The sequence below is a fragment of the Epinephelus fuscoguttatus genome, linkage group LG5 (genome assembly GCF_011397635.1).
Source record: "Epinephelus fuscoguttatus linkage group LG5, E.fuscoguttatus.final_Chr_v1".
Taxonomy (NCBI): domain Eukaryota; kingdom Metazoa; phylum Chordata; class Actinopteri; order Perciformes; family Serranidae; genus Epinephelus; species Epinephelus fuscoguttatus.
The window spans coordinates 24,086,798-24,106,745 of NC_064756.1; the positions used below are offsets into that span (position 1 = coordinate 24,086,798).

Consider the following 19,948-nt stretch of genomic DNA (forward strand, 5'->3'; position numbering starts at 1 on the left):
TAAGTGAGCAATAAGTGTCTTTAGCTTTCAGCGAAGGACTCGCAGTTGTAGCGGAGAGAGTATTGTTTCTTTGCAGCGAAGGGCTGGCTTACATTTAGTTTAATTGTTTCCGTGTGTGTTGCTGCTGCTGCCACTGTTTACTGCAACCTCATTTAACACCACCGCTGACAATGGAGCCAAATATCCGCAAATAAATCACAAGATCAGCTCATTTGTTTTTTTGTTTTGTTTTTTAAAAAAGACTGAATCATTTAGAAAAAGATATTGAGACACTTTTCATTCATCTTATCCACTTTGATGCAGCTTTACTTCTTTAACTTCCTCCCAAAATGGCTTTTGTAGTGTTAAATTTGAAATAATGAATTTATCAGTGTTTTGAAGATTTAAAATCTTCATATCTTTAAAAAAATCACAAATGCAAAAGTTTCATTTCTCATATTTAAAACCTGTCTTTGACCACAGGGAGGCAGTAGAAGTCTGTGCTATAATCATTACCTCATGCAGACTGCTGGCTCCGATTAGGCATTTGGCTGCGTCTGCCTTTCTGAGCCCAGAACTGTGTCTGCGGGTCTGGAACTATGTAGATTTGGGTCTGTGGGACCATGTAAGCTGAGGGGGGCCAACTGGCTGTAAATCAGGCCTAATTTGTTAGCTGTCAGCACAACAGTCTGCGTTTGGGGGAACAGGCCGCGGCCCGGAGCCAAAATCTGGGCTAGCTATGAACGAGGGAGGAGATAGTCTGCCACTCATGTGGAGTTTCTCGGGGAGGCAGCCAGGCTCGAGGAGACTGTAACATTAGAAAATTAGTTCCAGAGGGAAATCTGCTCCTTCTAGACCCTTTCTGTGGACTGTAGCCATAATGTAACAGTGCTGTCTCAACACTGAGGGGGGGAGACTGACTCTGAGCATATGTTAAAGTGGAGAGGAAGTGTGCTGTGGTTGAAAACAATATTCGTACTTACAAGCGTACTTTGAAATAGCCAACATGCTGAGAACAAGGCACGACTTCCATCTCCTCATGTCCAAGTGTTTACTGCTCCATTAAATGGGACCTCTTTTCTATCGACCAGCTGCTGCTGTCGATCACTGTCACATTGCATTTAATCCTGCTGTTAACTGCTGATGAAACTCTGTAGCCTGACTGGTCACCCCTGATGTCTTAACCAGTGGGGCCCCCAGGAATTTTTCATGGGGGTGGCCAGATGGGGCCACTGACAATCCTGGGGTGGCACACCAAATCCAAAGGCGATAACTGACTTCCTGGAATTTGATTATGCTGTTGGGGTATATACACTAGCTGAAAACTATGTCAGTATGGAGAGTTAAGCAATCACATATGTACTGTGGTTTTTATTTTACAGTTAATGTTACTAATTATCCGACATGCATAGACTGATACTGTCACAATTAACATTTTAAGTTCCACAACAGTCCTGTTTTAATGTATTATGTATCTGTATATACACGTGTTAGATTCATTGATCTTTAAATAGGCTGGTTCTTTTCCTTAAAAAAACAAATATACAACTTTGATTTGAAGGAGTACATTGATTGTAAGGAACAAAACATTAACTGGGAACAGGCCTACTCAAGTTTAGGGGAGACTTGTGGGTACCAGTGAAGCCCATTTCCTTTCAGATATCTTAAGGTGAGAATTTAAGGGAATCTCTTTGAAAATGGCCATGCCAATTGTTCCCTCGCCAAAATTTAGCCTAAGCTTGGAACGTTTTTTTTTTTTTTTTTACACCACTTGTCGAAAAGCTATACCAACATGGCTGGTACCAATGAATGCCTTAAGTTGTCTAGTTTCACAAGATACCACTAACTTTGCAGCTTAAAAAATCAGCATGCCACAGCCTCTTACAGACAGTAATATCGGCCTCCAATTGCCAGCCATTATACTGGGGGGGCTGTGGCACCCTCTGGTCCCCACTCTGAAGCGTCATTGGTCTTAACTCTTCTATTAGATTGAAAAAAGGCTCCCACACCAAGGTTCAGGCTGACACTCCAATGGTGAACGCATATGAACAGATACAGAAACTAGTATTTGTAAGGCATATTGGAAGCAACAATTTTATAGGCATGCCCAAGATAAGTCTGTACCAGCAGTGGAGGCAGATCTAGTATTGTCAGATCAAAGTTGTGAATCCAGTTGTGTCTCAAATGCATCACGAGTGACCACTTGTGACTGGATTTTGCTTTCCTGCTTATTTGAGGAAACTATGTTTGCTGCTAAACAACAAAACCTCATTGAAATATTTTGACACATGCAATGCAACTGTTTGGGAGGTTTGCTGAACTATATGCAGAGTACAGACTTACATGATCACATGCATCCATGGCCACCTTTGGATGTGACTGTAATCAGGTCTTAGTGTAGTATGTCTTTATTTTCTTTCTTGTTGCATTTACGTCTGTATTTAAAGCTGTTCATTAGAGATCAGATTGATTAAGATGTTTTGCTCAGCAGCAGTGACAAAAAAACAACAACAAAGGAAGGAAAATTCTACAAAACACTGATATTTGTTGTTAAAACTTTTCTTTTGTGATGATTAAATTGTAAAGAGCTCGCAGAATTGAATAAAATCGACCTCTTGCCAACATTTCTGCCTGTGGAACACAAATATCCAGTGTTGGAGCTTTGGCAGCCAGCAACAATGGAGTCATGGAGATTTTGGCAGTTTCCACATGGACTTGGCAGGTTGCTGTGTTGCAGCTTATGAGTCACTGTAGTTATTATACACAGTGTTGATCAATGAAAACATCAATAAAAATATTTTTAAGTCATTAGCACCCGGAAATAGAGTGCATGTTTGATTCAGTGGACTCCGGAAGAAAAGTTAAAGGACATTAGAGAACGTTGGGTAACTGCACATTTGCACACTTAACCACATTAAAACCATAAACTGTATAGATAATGGATGCAGCTTCCTTGCTGTCACCCATTGGTTTGTTGACTGCTGTTTTAAAGCCTTAAGTTTGGCGTTTCAGCCGTCGCCATCTTAAAAATTTTCGGAGCCAGAAGTGCCCATATTTGGACGAGCGGGTGGATCTGACTCATAGGCTGGAGCGATGTATCGCAGACAGCCTGTCACCCAGTTTGACATTTTAATATTGGGGTCTACAGGGACTGACTCACCTTCTGGAGCTGGCCTCAAGTGGCCATTCAAGGAACTGCAGTTGGCACCTTTTGGCAGGTTTTTGCACCATGGCACATTGGCTTTTATCTCCACCCTGGAGGTTGCTGCTTAATTAAAACATGGCCTAAGTGATAAGCTGTAAATCCACCTCATGCAGTAACATGACTGTTGATGATCCATGTCTCCACTGTATCTTTTCTGATCTGTCATTACAGTCATTATCTTTTGTGCAGAAGTTAAACTAAACTTCTGTTGTTGTTTTTCCCAGAGGAGATCCCCATCCGTCCAGCTCTCCCTTCTCCTCAGATCGTAGTCGGGCCCCCTGGTCCAACTGGTCCGACTGGTCCTGTCGGCCCCGCAGGTATTAATATGAGCTTTTAGAGCCAACACCACAGAATCACAGCATGTCATCAGTCCAAACAGTTCATTATGTATTATGGATAAACATAGATGTATACTGTGATGTGATTGAGTTTTGACCCCTTGGACGGAGCCATCAGTACTGCTCAAACTCACAAAGAATTCAGATCCTTGTCGAAATCCCAAAATGTCCAAAGTTAGGAAATGTGTCATGCTAATTTACAGAGGAATATGCTAGGAGAACAAGAGCCACAAGACATTTAAACACATTCATTTTCTATGTAATTCAAATGTCTAGCAACAAATGAGTGATCTCTTGAATTTCAAAACTTTTACTACGTGAGCATTACAGTGGATTGAATAAAACACTGGTACAAGTTGATACAAGTGTGACCCTGTTATGTCATATGAAAACATTGTTAAAGCCACTTAATTTAAGAGATATTTTAAGTGAAATATTTAGAAGATCGAAGTTCAGTGTTTATTTTGTAAACCCTGACAAATCTCCCTCTCAGGACAGAGTCATTACTGAATTGAATTAAACTGTATTAAATTGGCTGAATTTAATTTTGACATTGCACAACAGTCGAAGCCAAACTTAAACATTCTGACATTTAGTCCCCTTTGTGAGTGAATGTTTTTGTGAACGACACCACAGGCCCTCCAGGACTGAGAGGACTTGCAGGGATGCCAGGCCTGCCAGGACGAGATGTGAGTACATGAATTTGTTGATGAATGAGAGATATGAATGTATGACCCGTATCATTAACACATATTTTTGTGTTTTATTGACATCAGGGTAAGGAGGGCCTCCAAGGCAAGCCTGGGGATCCTGGCCCTAAAGGAGATCCAGGGGAAAGGGTGAGGCCGCTGTAAAAATCGTCCTCTTGTTTAACAATCGCCCGTTATTGGATTAGCAGGCTGGCTGAACATATTTGATTCTGATGAACTATCAAAATGCTTTTTGTTCTGCGTTTTGTAAATGGTCCTAGCTGTCATGCAATCTTAAACACATTAAAGGTGAACAAGCTTTTCTTCAAAGACTCACTCCGAGCCATGACTAATCCTCCTCTCTCTCTCCCATCCAAGGCCAGGCCTCACTAATCAGGGCGGCCATGACGGGTCCCCTCTTTTATCCGGCTCTCTAGTGGGCCTCTGTCTTTAAACCTGATCCCCTTCCTCTACTAGCATGATTTAAGATTGGAGATCTGGTGAAGAGGCAGATTAGCAGAGAGGGGATAAAGAATGCAAGCTGGTGAGATGTGTGTGTGAGCAGCAGTCTTAAATTATTCTTCTCTGTTCATTCTCTACCAGGGGCCTCCAGGTGTAGCAGGCGAGCTGGGCCTACCTGTAAGTATAAGGCTATTGTGTTGTATAAGACACACACACACACACACACACACACACACACACACACAACACAGATTATTTTATCCTGTTTCCACAGGGCGCACCAGGGCTAAAAGGCGAGCCAGGAGAGGGCTTGAATGAGGTAAGAGACATTAGTTTCCTTTCGTCCTGGGCTCATTTGAAAAATTGTCCAAAACTAAACATGATGGTGTTGATCAGGGTGAGGCCGTGCAGCAGCTCAGGGAGGCCCTGAAGATCCTGGCCGAGAGGGTCCTGATCCTGGAGCACATGATCGGCGTTCATGGTGGGGAGAAAAACAGAGGTGGAAGAAAACGTTTTTCCAGGCCTCGTTTTTTGGAGGAAATAAGCTTATTTGCTTTCTGGCGATCAGTTACATGAGAAGATTGATACCACTCTCAAATGTGTCTGTTAAATGTAAGGCTACAGCCAGCTGCCACGGTTAGCTTAGCTTAGCACAAAGACTGGAAACAGAGGGAAACAGCTGGCCTTGGCTCTCCACCTACCAGCATCACTACAGCTCAATTATTAACACATTATGTCCCGTTTGTTTCATCTGTACAAAAACAAAGTGTTCAAACGACAATCTGCCTTTTTTTCGGGGTTGTGTGCCCAACTACTTCTTGGCTTTTAGCAGTTTCCAGGTAACCATGAGCATAGGCACAGTTTTAACTTTAGAGTTGGGGGTTCACAAAAAAAAATATATAATAATATATAATACGTACAACAGAGGCTTTGTTTACATGAGAAGTAATAACAAGGATACCAGTAGCTGCATTTTTAAATCCCGACTGAGCTGCGTGTGTCAGTCTCTAAAATGTCGCCTTGTTGTGTTATTGGCTCCCAGAATAGAAGGAGTCATGGCTCAAAACTTAAATTTTATTGCATACCAGCTGCCACTGCCCATCAACAAAAATGAAGACAACTATGGTTTAATGCAATAAGACGAGAGGACTGGATGAAGGCGATCATCAAAAATGCTTGTGTGTGCAGCACACACTTCATATCAGGTTAAGATAATCGAACGATACATTCACACAGTCTTAGAATTTACAAACCAGTCCAGTTTGTGCCTGAGTGCGCTCCGGCACTGACTATTGAATGAATGACTATTTCTGAATCCACCACTTGCATCATCTTCCTCCATACTCGAAAACTAGCCAACAGACCTTGCTAGCCAGCACTGGCTAATGTCTGTGGGGAATTGTTTTGCTCCAACTAAACCCCGCCCACCAAAAAAACATCATACTGTTTACTAACAGTAAAAGGGTCTATAGACATGACTCTAGTAACGTGAAATATTGTTGTAACGCTACATGTGAGACACTTACCCTGAACCCGTCAGCGAGGCCTCAGGTGCGATGTCATCCCTTTCAGAAGCTTTGTAATACAGCTTTGGTGTCTTTTTGGAGACTTTGTAAAGTAAATCCATGATGATAAATCCACCCAGAGGAAAACTTAATAAAGCAGAAGTTCTTTTGCTGTGCTTGTATGTTTCTCGGAGGTTTCTTAACTCCGCAAGCAGATAAAATAGACAGAACTGAGACTTGAATTTGATCACTGAAACAAATTCCTGAAACTGTGCAGGCTCATTTATAAGCCAATCAAGTTTTCTTTTGGATTTTACTCTTACCTCAAGAGCTGATTTTTTCAGACAAATACAGAATACTGTAGCGAGATAGGGAAAAGAGCATTTTAAGATCTAAAATTAGACTCAGGCTGAGACAGGAGGAAGGCTTTTTCTCAGGAGGTGAATTTGAGAAATATAAGAATATGGTCAAAATCTCAGATTGACGTTAAATTGAGCTCAGTTACATCTAGGAGAAATAGGCTGGACAAAGAAGAGCTCTAATTCTGAATTGTCCTTTCCTCTGGGTGACACTGAACAACTTCTGTGATCATTTATCTATTGTTGGTGTTGAAAACAGTTGTTAGCCATCCGCAAGCCATCTATGATGCATTTGGGGCGATGTTTAAGTTAGAATCATCCCAGCCATGTAAGTGTTACCTGTTAATCGTTTGTTTACCTTGCTCTGTTTTATAAAAAATATAAAGCTCATATTTAAATCCCCACATACGTTTTTGCTATGCCCACCGGGGGGTTTAGTGTGTCCCCTGAACCAACACAAACTGTGACGAGGAGGTTACTGCTTCCAACACATACTTTGGCACATAAATGTTGTTTTCATTGTTCAGTTTTGTAGGCGTTAACGCTCAAGATAAAATGTGTTAATTAGTGAGCTTTAGAGGTGCTGGTAGGTGGATTTTGTTACCTTCAGGCTGAGCCAGGCTAGTTGTTTCCACCTGTTTCCACTCTGTTGGCTGTAGCTTCATATTTAACAAAGCACAGAGTGGTGTAGGTCCTCTCATTTAACTCTCCTCCAGAAAGCAATTAAACATGTTTTCCATATTCATTTAATGCAGTATTTGAAGAAGGGTATTTTTTGGATGATTGTTTTTTTGTCATTCATGTCTTTACACAGAGAACTCTGAAGGATCTGGATTTGGCAGCATTTTGGACCCTCTGTCTTTCTCTGCCATAAAGACCAAGCGCCGTCAGCCCGTTCAAACCCCTCCTCACGCTCCAGGACTGAGGGAGAGACAGAGACGAGTTCCCCTTTAAGAGAACAGTCTAATTATGTACGTGTGTGTGTAATTGTGATGGATGTGGAAAATTTGGCTTGACTGGACGTACAATTTTTGTTTATATCATGTTTCTTATGTTATTGCAGTTTATTTTCCCTTTTTTCAGCTGTTAAATGAAGAGATGTTGAGCATTTCAACCACATGAAAGGCTTTTAAAGGCTTTTTTTTTAGCCTTTCTGGCCCTGTTGCTGCATGCTCTTAGTCTACATAACCTTAGCAGCAGCACTTGTACAATGTTGTACAATGAAATATAATCTCATAAAGTGTTATGAGGATTTTGGCATCCTGCTTTTCCTCAGATAACAGGCTGCCTCGTAAACACATCAGTTTCCTTGGCTGATGCTGCAAAGCTCCTCAGGCTGCAAGTTCCCGAGAGCTGGACCCAAAATATACTATTTAGTGTCAAACACATTCTTGGAACGACCTCGGGGTTCATCTCATGTTAGCTTGTCAAACATATTTCTTCCTTTCTCCTCTCTTTGTGTCTCTCTGCTTGCTCTGCCTTGTTAAAGCTGAGGTAAGACATGACGGGCTGCCAAGAATATCTGCTTAAAATAAAGTTAGGTGAAATGAATAGCATCTGGATAGAGTGCACATCTGGAAAGCAAAAGGAGGAGATGCTGAAACAGTTGAGTTTTTGCCCAGGGACCCAGACCCTGCTTGGTTCCAGTTCACCTTCACGCGACTGGCTGATGGAGCTCTAAACAGGATTACACTGACTTCTTCATAAACTGCCTCTGAGACTTGTTTCCAAACTGATATGATTATTCTGTAATAGGTTTCTAAGAGACCAAGCCTGTTGGTCCCATGCCTGGTACAATCATTGTATTCGTCATTACAAGGTGCATGTGCAAAAGGAATAATTCTGCATTTTGGGATATAAACTCATTCACATTCTTGTAGAGAGTTAGATGAGAGGTTTGATAACACTCTCATGTTTGTATGCTAAATATGAAACTGGAGCCAGTTTGCTGAGTGTAGCATAAGGACTGAAAATAGGCGGAAACAGTTAACCTAGCTGCGCTCACATCATATGTTCAGACCGAAAATATGAGCAGCCCAGTGGAAAAGAACTGTTCGGGTCAGCTTTTGACTTATAAATCAGAACTGGAGATTTCGGGAATTTCTGACATCGATGATATCTCTCGCCTGGTGAAAAAAAAGAGTCAACAAACCATGAAAAAAATGGCTGCAAAGTCACCATCAATAACAGTTACATCTAAATGAAATCCAGTATTTACACTTGTAAACCAATTCAGCTGATTTTAAAGGAGCTATAAACTGTTAGTGTGTATCTGGTGTCACTGGTTGATGAACAGCTAGAAACAGGGGCGGATTGGAGGGGTGTCTTCTGGGGAATCAGCCCCGAATCATCTCTCCAAAGCCCAGAATCATTGCAGTGACCCAAAGAAATTTAATAAGTGTTCTTCTGTTGGTTAAATATGTCATTCAGAGTTATGAAGACCACATTTACTCAGCAGCCCAGATTATTATTGCATCTACTCCAGCAGAGAATTTAAAAAAAACAGGTTTTAAGATAAGTGATGCAGTTAAGATAAGTGATGCCATTTACACAAATTCCTACGCCTACCTTTGTTATGTAACATAAAAATAGTAGCATTAGACACACAGGCACATTTGATTTTCCCAACTGATGTAAAGAGATTGATGTAAATGGCTTGAAAAGTAGTGAATATAGCTGCTGTACCTGGTGGGAAAAACCTCCCTGGATTCCAAATGTTTACAACATCTGGCTCCGCCCCTGGCTAGAAATGTGTAACACAACAAAATAAGCTAATTTAGGATAGTTATCTGGTGTGACTACAGGTTTATTAGTGGTGGAAATCCTTTTTGGAAAGATGTGTGACCCCGAAGTCAGAAGAACTGCAGGTCTCATTTTAGCTTCAGACAGAGCCAGGCTAACTGTTTGCCCTTGTTTCCAGTCTTTATGCTAAGCTAACGGCTGCTGGCAGCTGCTTTTACCATACAGACATCTCATCTAACTCTCAGCAAGAAAGCACACCAAAACGTCAAACGTTTTCTTCAACCATCATCAGCAGAAAATAGATGGACCTGTCCGTATGTGTTGTTTCTGATAAGTTATCATATGTTATAGAGAGCTGAGTCTACTGATGTACTTTTGAAGTAATGTGTTGTGTTGTGTCTTGTGCATGTTTCATTATCTTTTTTACTAAACATGTTCAGGTGTGCTTTGTAGTTTAATTTGCGAGACATGGTGCTCAGCAGATATTTATCTGTGTTGGTAATTGAAGTGAGATTAAAGTCACAACAACAAAGGGATTCATTTCGAAGAGTCACCACTTTATTGTACATAATTACATTTACACACACACACACACACACACACACACACTGTACACCACAACCTCTCAACAAGAGTGTTTACAGGCAGAAGCTCCGCTGCTGCTCCTTTTCCTCTTCTTTTCATCCCTGTGTCTCTTCTCCTCATTTTACTCCTGCTCTTTGTCCTCTCCGTGGGTGATCACATAACACGAGCTCGTGTAGTCAAGGTTACCAGCGACATCCACAGGGAAGTTTGTAAACATCCGATGTACCTGCAAGCAAACAGGTAAAGGGTTGCACTTGCACTTTTTTTTTTAAAAAGAGAATCCTGAGCTTTTGTGATGAGAAGAGCTGTCAGGTTTGCAAAAAGAGAGATCACACATGCTATTACATCTACAGACAAATACAGAGCCGGCTTTTGCCATTTCAATTAGCTCAACAGAACGGAGAGATAAGTGCGGTTATGTATCATTGTCATATATTCCACTCTGGCCTCTTTATGCACCCTTTCATCTGTGCTTTGCCTGCCTGTTTCTGTCTTGCTCCTGATGTACCCCCTCCTCCTCCTCCTCCTCCTCCTCCTCCTCTGTCTGTCTCTCTCCTCTTGTTTTTCCTGTCTACTGAACAGAGACATGTTGATATGAGGCCCGCTTGCACGGCCACAAGGGAACAAGTCTCTGGTGCTTTTGATCAGCTGCAAGATCAGACATGTCCACCGCTCCCTCGCGTACACTCCAGTGACTGATCATGCAGTATAATGGGCAGGCACAGACAACCAAAGATGCACACCCACACATGTTCCCTCTGTAGATCATATAAGCATCAACACACATACATACAAACACACACACAGGCGCATGTGTTGGCTCTGCTCACAGTGGGGTGGCTTGTTTGCTGGACACCAGGGAACGAGAGAGAGATGGTGTGTGTGATTTCCCCTTTCTTGCCCTTTTTTTTGCCTCTGACAGTAAGATGGATGATTGCAATCACAGGAGCCATCAGTGAGACAGAGTGGAGGTCTATGGGGCAGCGAGACACAGCCATGGGAAGCCAGCCGTCAGATTACTGCACCGCGCTGCCATGGGAACGCTGCGCTGTTTATTTGTCTAGGGGTTTTGTTGTTTCATATGCATTTTCCTCTCGCTTCTCCCTCCTCTGTGCGGCCTTTTGATGTACAGAGCATGAAAGCTTCCTCATAAAATATGTGTAGGCTGTGTGAGACGGACAGAGAGGGAGCGCGTTTACGTTTCACAACATAGTGAGCCTACTGTAAGTCAATATGTCTCTTCAAACCAGTACAAAAGTGACAGATTTCATAGCGATTAGACTGGTCTCTTTGATCCCTCGAGAGAATGAGAGGCAGACTTTTTCACTCCCCAGTCAACGGATGTTTTTAAGAGAAACATCTGTTGCTGTACAAATGAGATTACTGTGTCTCTCGCCAGGGGCCATGAAGGTTATGAATGGCACTGTTACTGAAGAGGGGGTCTGGAAGAGAGCTGAGAAGGATCTTTGTAATAAGCTGTAGCTGGTAGTTAAGGGGTTTAAATCAAATTAAATTGCCTCAGATTCTGGGTATTCATCAGTGCTCACCTTCAACTTGTTCAACAGTATCGCCACCGCCGGTACCTTTGAATCACTATCTCATATTGATACATCCAATATTTCACCTTGTTGCCAAGCAACAACTCACCTCATCCTCTGTAAACTTGTCAGCCTGTGACACGAGGTGATATTTCATCCTGCAGGAGAGCAACAGGAACGAAGAATTACGGTTTCCATCTCTTTGACTTTGAATTAACTGTGATCTGTATTTCACTGACCAAGATATGCGTTATCTGCATCCTGGAACTTTGCTAATGATTTATGTTTTCGTGCTGTTCAAAGCACCGTTCAGAGTTATGTGAGTGATGAATTCCTGCGAGAGGCATCTCAAGCCATAGAGTCGTTTCTGCGGTGTCTGTGAAGAGAATCACACACTCACTCCCACCCCCTCTGAGGACTCTGGGTCAGAGACCTTGAAGGCATTGAGAATCATCTCCTCAGGGTTAGCTCCTGACGAAACACAGAAAAACACAGGTAAAGCTGCGAGTTAGAACTGTTGGACATGATGCACTCTGCACTGACTCTGTTTCACATGATACTTTACTACTTTTTTTGTGAATGTTAAATTTTATGGCCCAGAGTGAAAGATTTAGGGGCATCTAAAGGCATCAAGTGTTTAGGACTGCAGATTGCAACCAGCTTAAACCTCTCCTGGTTAGAATTCCTTCAGTATTCTACATTCAGGAGATTTTTTTCCAGGAGCTGACGTATCCACAGAGGTCTCTTCCTCTCCAAATCAAAAAGACCAGGTGATTAAAACCAGTAAAAAGCACTGCATGAAGCAGTTTCATGTTACAAATAAGTGTTTCTCCTACCCTGTTCGGCACGTCACTGACAGCCCACCTATTTTCTCTGATACCTTTATGTGTGCTCACAACATTTCTGATTCAGACGTTCACGGGGTTTCTACCAGGAGCTGAATTATCCACAGAGGTCTCTCCTCCTCCAAAACAAACAGACCCGGGGATTTATACCTGTAAAAACACCGGATAAAGAAGTTTCACGTTACAAATCAGTGTTTCTCCAATGCTGTCCGGCTCATCGCAGACAGGCCGCTAGCCTAGCACATGCTAATCTGTGCTCCTCTTTGTTCTCTGATAACTTAAGATCCAGACGTTCAGAAATTTTGTCACTGGCAGCCAAATTATCTGCAGAAGTCTCGCCCTTTAAAAAAAATGGACCCTGTGATTTAAACTGGTGTAATGTTAAAAAACTGGTCTGACGCTCTTGCCGCGAGAGGCAGCTAACTGTGGTGGCCAATGCGAAATTGAGAATGGCCCTATGGAGAGCCAGTGTTTTGTTAGACTATTCTGGACTACTGTATTTAGGGACAAAATGAATCATTACCATATATAGACATGTAATATTCTGCCTCCTTCTATGTATAAGGCTTCATTGTACCTGAGGTGAACTGCGTCCTTAGAGTTTTCATTAATGTATGAGAAGCTTACTTTGTAGCTGGTCTTGTGACAGTTATCTACTAAGTGGAGGCCTTCCCTTTGCCTCCCTTTCTCTGTGCACTTCTACATCTTAATTATATTATGTGACTGAATCTGTGATTCTTTGTCAGACCTACGGAGGACACTCCAGGTGTCAGAGCTCTGACCTTTCAGCTGAAATAGATCCACTCTGTTAAATTTTTTTTATTCTGTTCTATCACTTTATTAAATAATACAAAAGACAACGTGATCTTTTCACTCGTTATTTTTTTCACTTCTGCCACCACACTATAAATATGGCCGTGTAACCCACTCTCTGTGTAGATATAAATGGCTCATTCTAAGGGAACAAAAACACAGCAGTTCTTATTTTTAGGTGATTATACACTAAAAAAAACCAAAACATTTTTATTACATTACTTAATTTCTGCCAATATAGACCCCCAAATCCTACACACTGAACCTTTAATACAGAAAATAAAGACTTTATCGCACATCAAGATTATAGTCGACTGTTTTCTGTGAAATGTCTGCTTTCATGCACCAGTTCCTTCTATCCAAGACAAGTTTTTCCTTTGGGAGACAATAAAAAGCAATGCTGAACTTTAAACTTGACTAAAACATGAATAAATGATCAGCTTCACTTAAAACAACAACACAAACCAAGCCAAAAAAATATATTAAATATTAATTAGGGTTCCCAGTCACAGCCAAGTTACAGTTGTAGTGTAGTATTCAAGAAAAAACACCTATGAATCTATCATTATTGTCCATTATGCGCCTATGTAACTTCATTTTCAGCACTGCACACATCTAAAGTCACAACTGATAATAGATGAAACATTAAAAAAAAATTGCAAGTATAAATTGATCACATGAACATTTTTCAGAAACAGAAATTATAACAAAGTATTTCTAGAAAGTAAAATAAAAGTTACCTAACAAAAAAACTCAGCACAATCATCACCACCTCTGCACGAGTTGACCTTTGACCTCTCTTCAAACATGTTTGAAACGCCAATCCATCCAGCTAAAGCATCCCTCAGGTCGCTCTTATCAGTGATACCGTCTCTCTTCTTACCCAAGATGGTAAAAGCCTGCGAGCAGAGGGCAGTTACACAGGTTACCATGAGAGGCAGTGCGGCTCCACATAGCAAGAGGGAGAGACAGTTGTCCTACATGAACACCTTGTCTGATCTCTGACCTCTTCAGACTCCTGGATCTGGCTCTGCTTAAACATGCTGACCATGTTGGAGCCTCTTTCTTCTTTGCGCTTCTGGGCAACAGAACAGATGTGTCCCATGAGAAAGGAGGTCCACGGTGGTTCCCTTGAGTCGGACCAGCCGAGGTGGGAACCAGCCTTAGTCAGCAGAAGTACCAAAAACATAAACAGCCCAGTAGCTGATAGTATTTCTGTTTCATTTAACCTTTCGTTCGTGGTTTCCAAGATGATTCCTGATCAACATTATAGTCAGTATTAATTACTTCGTATAGCTGACCAGATATTGCATGAAAAAATGGCAAGTAATAGGAAGTCAATGAGTGCAATAAATTTATTGCATATCCTGTACAGACATTTACCCAGACGAGTGTCTACAGCAGGAACATGATGATCTGTAGGTGGATTGATAAGTCAGAGTCTTACTTGTCCTGACTTAGACTGTGTAGCCCCTACTGCTTCAAAGTAATCCAGAGCCTTGTGAAGCTTCACTCAAATCCTTATGGAGATTCTGTGTGCTGAAATGTAGAGTTTGAGAATTCATTTTTATTTTTATTCCAGCCAGCTAAAATGTTTTTTATACCTAGTTTTTTGTTTAGTTTTAGTTGACTATAATAACCTTGGTGTGTTGTCAGCAAAACTTTTTTTTTTTACAATTAAGTCAGGGCTGGGCAATATATATCGACATTAAATCGATATCGTGATATGAGACTAGATACAGCCTCCGATTTTGGAAATCATTACATCTTAAGTGTTGTCTTTTCTTGGTTTTAAAGGCTGCTTTACAGTAAAGTGATGTAACTGTATGAATGTAACTTAACAGACATTATTTGCCTTGACCCATTAAGTCATTAAATCCACATTACCGGTTATTATTCATCAGAGATCTAACCCAGGGTGGAGGAAGTCTGGGGTGAGCGAGCCCCTCTGTGTGGAGGTTGCATGTTCTCCCCGTGTCAGCATGGGGGAAGCCAGGTATTCCAGCTTCCTCCCACAGTCCAAAGACATGCAGGTTAACTGGTGACTCTAAATTGGCCGTAGGTGTGAATGTGAGCATGAATGGTTGTCTGTCTTTATGTCTCAGCCCTGTGATACTAGTAGCAATAGTCTGGCGACCTGTCCAGAGTGAACCTCGCCTCTTGCCCAACGTCAGCCTGCATAGGCTCCAGCCCCCCCGTGACCCTAACATGAAGAACAGTTACGGAAAATGAATGAATGTATTATGTTAAAATAACCTTTGACTTGAGTGCAAAGACTTGAGATTCACTTGACTTGGTCCCACCTCTGCTCCTACCAACGCGTGGATCTTCCTGCAGTCTCTGTGATCGGATGAGGTCTTCAGAAACGAGAGGAGGGGCTCCCTTTTATTATGCTAAATGTCCAGCGCCTGTTCTGTCCAGAGAACAGAGGTGACTCTGTGCATGCTTCCCACAGTGAAAAGGTACTGACTGACAACATGTCAAGCAAGCATCAGCACATGTAGTGGATCTATATTTGCAAGCATAAAGACTGATTTCACTCACAGTAACCAGATATGCTTATAACTCCCTTGTGTACATGAATGGGATTATGACAGGGATGAGGGGTCTGGATGTTCTGGCCGTCTGAAAGCATTATTGCTGATAGACGTCAGCGGTTTCAACAGCTGCTGAGGCATCAGCTCATTATGGGGAGCAACATTATTCGCTGCCCTTGTGCCTGCAGGAAATGTCTCATTTGACAGTGTAAAGTGTTAATTCTGTGTCAGGGGCACTAACTCAGAGGTGTAAATTTAAATGATCCACATCACAGCTTCTGATTCCTATCAAGTGACTCCTGAAGCGCACATATTCCCCTCCTCCTTCCCTCTCCTGTTTTCAAGGTTTTTTTTCTGTCCTATTGCCGTAGCCTAAGCTATGACAATATATAAAGGACAGGAAAAACATCAGAGAAATGAGCATGGCTGTGTAAATAGCAACGTTTAATGAATTGGTAGAGGATGTGTGTGTTAGCACAGCTGTTTTGCTCTCTAGCAAGTCGTACCAGAGGTATGAACAGCAGGTTTGAGGTCTAACAAAACCTATATGCTTTCATTCTGATAGGTAAGGGGTCAGTGATGTGCAGACACAATGTAAATGCTCCTTCTGTGTGTAATTCGGTGTCTATTTGTGGTCATTTTGTGTCTCCTTGTGGTTTCTTTTTGTAGTCGTTTGGGTCTCTTTGGGGTAATTTTCTCGTCTTTTTTTTTTTGTTGTTTTGTGTCACTTTGTCATTGTTTTGTTCATTTTTGTGACTCTTTGGAGTTAATATGCTTCTTTTTGTAGTCATTTGGGTCTCTTTGGAGTCATTTTGTGTCTTATAAAGGTAATTTTGTGTCTGCTTGTGTTCATTTTGTGTCATTTTGGTAATTTTGTGGAGGTTTATTTGTCTCTTTTGTGTCTCCTTATGGTTGTTTTGCTTTTCTTTTTGTAGTATTTTGTGTCTTACTGATGTAATTTTGTGTCTCTTTAGAATAATTTTCTTGGCCTCTTTGGTCGTTTTGTGTTTCTTTGTGATAGTTTTGCCCACTTTGTAGTTATATTCAAGGATTCAAGGATCTTTTATTGTCAATCACACCACATTTATATGCAGTGGAACAAAATTTCGATTCTCAGGTCCTGGTATAGCCCATGTAAAAAATACAAATATATAAAATAAATATAAAAAATATGAAGAAAATTGTGTCTCTTTGCAGTTAACTTGCTGGTTTTGTGGTTATTTAGGTCTCTTTGGAGTCGTTTTGTGTTTTATAAAGGTATAAAGGTTTTTGGTTGTTTTGTGTCACTTAATCATTGTTTTGCCCATTTTGTAGTTATATTGTGCCTATTTGCAGTTAATTTTGTATTTCTTCTTGGTTGTTCTGGGTCTCCGATGTGATTTTTTGTCTTTCTGGTGTAATTCTGTGTCTCTTTGGGGTAATTTTCTTGGCTTTTTGGTCATTTTGAGTCACTTTCAGTTATATTTTATCTCTTCCCAATTATTTTTGCTTCTTTCTGTGGTCATTTTGAGTCTCTTCCTGGCTGTTATAAGTTAATTTTAAAGACATTTTGCAGGTGAAGGCCAGGGGCCCCCCTGGGCCTTTGCCCAGTGGACATGTTCAGTAATCCGCCCGTGATTAACTTGGTTTAGCGCTAACACCTCAGGTACACGCGCATTCATGTGCTTTCTGGAGATCATATTAATAATACAACCTTGAATCAAACACACACACCAGGTTACACATTCACACACTCGCTCTGAATATATTTATTACCTGTCCTCAAACCTATAACATACCTGCTTTTTTGCACATTTTAATTCATCCAGAATCATATTTTCTTAATGAGCATAAGTCCTGATTTCAATTCCAGTTCCATATAAAAGTCACCTTGCAAAGACATAACACTTGCATGGAATAGATCATTTGTTTTATCCATTATCTGTCAAATAGTTAAATTTCAGCACCACCATACCAACACCATAGCAACACACAAATAATACTCTTGCATGGTACTACATTTGAAAGCAAGGATTTTGACACATTTGGCAGTAATTAGTGTTTTCAAATGGGCCAACTAAAACCTTCCGATGACTGAAACCGTCTTCAAACGACAGGGATGGACTCAGTCAAAATCAAATTCAGACAAACATCAGTAAAAGTCCTTCTCAGTGATCACATGATTGAATTAAAGTTATACAAATAAAATGAAATTAACAGTCTCCCAAACAAATACAGTTGCTGGTCAGCAGATTTCAGTTGTTAACTCTGACAGCTGGGTGTCATCAGGTGGGCAGTGAGTCTGACTGTCACAATTCAGTCACGTGCTGGAGGTGATGCTGCTGTTGTCATGAGTGAAACCATCCCTCCAGTTCTTTGATCACATCAGTCCTGCCTGTGGTCCTCCTCACCGCCCTGCAGGCCGCACAGTAGTGTTCAGCCCAGAAGGTGGGCTGGCGCACGCTGTAGCTCCCTCTCCAGTCCAGGTGCAGCTTCAGCCGGGCCGGGTTACGCCTCAGCATCAGCAGATACCGGGCCAGCCCTCTCACCGTGGGGAAGTCGTCCACGTGGATGAAAGCTTCCGGGGGCAGGAAGCGCTCATAGTTCTGCCTGGACGGACCCAGAACCACCGGGACGGCACCGGCCCGCACCGCGTTCCACAGCTTCTCCGTGATGTAGTCAGTGTGCTGAGAGTTCTCCAGCGCCAGGTAGAACTGGTACCGTCCGACCAGCCGCACCACGCTGACGCTGGGGCCGCCGCTGTCCTCCGGTAACGGGCGGCCCGCGCGCCCGAACACATCCACCTGTATGTACCGGCGCAGCTTATAATAGAAGGCCACGCGTGCATGGGACTCCGACCAGTTGCTGATAACCCAGGCTAGGAGGCGGGGTCGGAGGAGGTGTGAGCGCGAGGGTGCGCGGAGCGGATGCGCAAAGCTGTTCTGGAGACCCTTGGGTCTGCGTTCACGGGGTACCAGATACCCGTACGGCAGGAATATGTCTGAGTCTGTGCGGTAGGTCAGTGAGAGGTTGAAAACATCCTCAAAGTCCCACAGTCTGGGTGTGTGCGCGGGGGATTCATAGTTCATCCATATCCACTTTTGCGCACCTGGCCGCGGTTCCGGGGGCAGATCAGCGGTGCCGGTGGCAATTTCCCGGTGGTGAATGATAACAGCGTCAGCCTGCGGGTACGCGCCTTCGTCGTCGGTGAGCGTGCACCCGTCGATCTGATAGATCGCATAACAGTCCGGAAGTTTGTGGTACCGATGAAACGGGTGCGTCCATATCAGGAGCGTCACCGCGCTGTCCTCAGAGACAGACGGTTCCAGCGTGAACGGGTCCGGTAAGTAGAGCAGGCAGACTCCCAGGAGGAGCAGAAAACTGACGGTGGCCACACACACACAGGAGCAGGTCCTTATGAGAACAAGTGCACAGCATTTCTCCTGCTGGGACAAAGCTGAGCGCCTGTCAGTCCGGGGAGCTGTGATTGTGGAGCGGCCCGTTGCTCTCCAATAAACCCCAGCTCCCATCGACGTCCTTCACCCCGCAGTTTCCCTCAGAGTCCAAACACCTTACAGGAACACCATGTCCCCCTTGTCCACTACGCAGCAGGCTGCTGCACCTTTTCAAGAAATGTAAATGATAAAAATCTTTACAGCCTGCTGGCACACCTTAATGTCCTACTTTTAAAGTCATTGTCGTGTCAGGTGAGACAATGACGCAAGTGACACCATGTCAGATTGTCTGTCAACAGAGCCACTACTAACACAACAAGCTTCCTCCTGCATTGTTGTCGCCAGTCCTATCCGCTCTCCTCAGTGCTCACAACAGAGTAAAAAACATTTGCATCAGTGCTGTGTACTCACACATCTTGACGTGGCAGCGTTGGTCTGGGTTCCTGTTACCGGTGAAAGGAGCTTTTGTGCGGCCTGCTGACGGCCGGTCGGCCTCCCAGGCACTTTTAGGTTGGGTAAACACTTGGGCTCAGGGTGCGGTGACTTGCTGATGAAGTAAGCAAAGGTCATTTCGTAATGCACAAGGCATATTTTTCATTTAGCTTGTAAAAGCAGCTTTTGAGGCTAGGAGTCACGCCAGGACTCTATAGGATGTGACAACACTGGAGCCTAATGTAGAGTTACAGCCAGTAAACTCATAATTAATTAGCAAATAATCTTCAGCTTTCAGGGGTTTACTCACAAATGGATTACTGAGCAGGCCTACCAGGCATAGGCACAGGGGCCAAAAGTGTCAGGGGCCTTCACCTGCAATATGTCAGATGTCAAACTAACATGTACCAATAAGGAAGAGACACATAATGACCACAAAGAGATGCAAAAACCACTGCAAAGTTGCTGCATCTTGCTCCCATGTA

The 19,948-nt window shown here is 42.6% G+C and overlaps 2 protein-coding genes across 2 annotated transcripts in view; one reads left to right on the forward strand and one right to left on the reverse strand.

Moving 5' to 3' along the window:
* The window catches only part of LOC125889422 (collagen alpha-1(XXVI) chain), a 31,815-nt gene extending 22,009 nt beyond the window's left edge, over positions 1–9,806 (forward strand). Inside the window, exons 8-14 of the mRNA XM_049577439.1 lie at positions 3,409–3,501; positions 4,159–4,211; positions 4,299–4,361; positions 4,815–4,850; positions 4,948–4,992; positions 5,070–5,154; positions 7,352–9,806. Of these exons, the coding sequence (XP_049433396.1) occupies positions 3,409–3,501; positions 4,159–4,211; positions 4,299–4,361; positions 4,815–4,850; positions 4,948–4,992; positions 5,070–5,154; positions 7,352–7,491 (515 nt within the window). The 3' untranslated portion in view covers positions 7,492–9,806. The remainder of the gene's footprint in view (positions 1–3,408; positions 3,502–4,158; positions 4,212–4,298; positions 4,362–4,814; positions 4,851–4,947; positions 4,993–5,069; positions 5,155–7,351) is intronic.
* A 7,683-nt stretch (positions 9,807–17,489) lies between these two features.
* LOC125889423 (alpha-(1,3)-fucosyltransferase 4-like) lies at positions 17,490–19,198 on the reverse strand. The gene has a single exon (XM_049577440.1). The coding sequence runs from the start codon at positions 19,104–19,106 to the stop codon at positions 17,925–17,927; it is 1,182 nt and encodes a 393-aa protein (XP_049433397.1). The 5' UTR covers positions 19,107–19,198; the 3' UTR covers positions 17,490–17,924.
* Positions 19,199–19,948: the final 750 nt, after the last annotated feature.

Excerpts from the sequence above, each read along its gene's own strand:
- LOC125889423 (XM_049577440.1), bottom strand. The coding sequence starts at position 19,106 with ATGGGAGCTGGGGTTTATTGGAGAGCAACGGGCCGCTCCACAATCACA.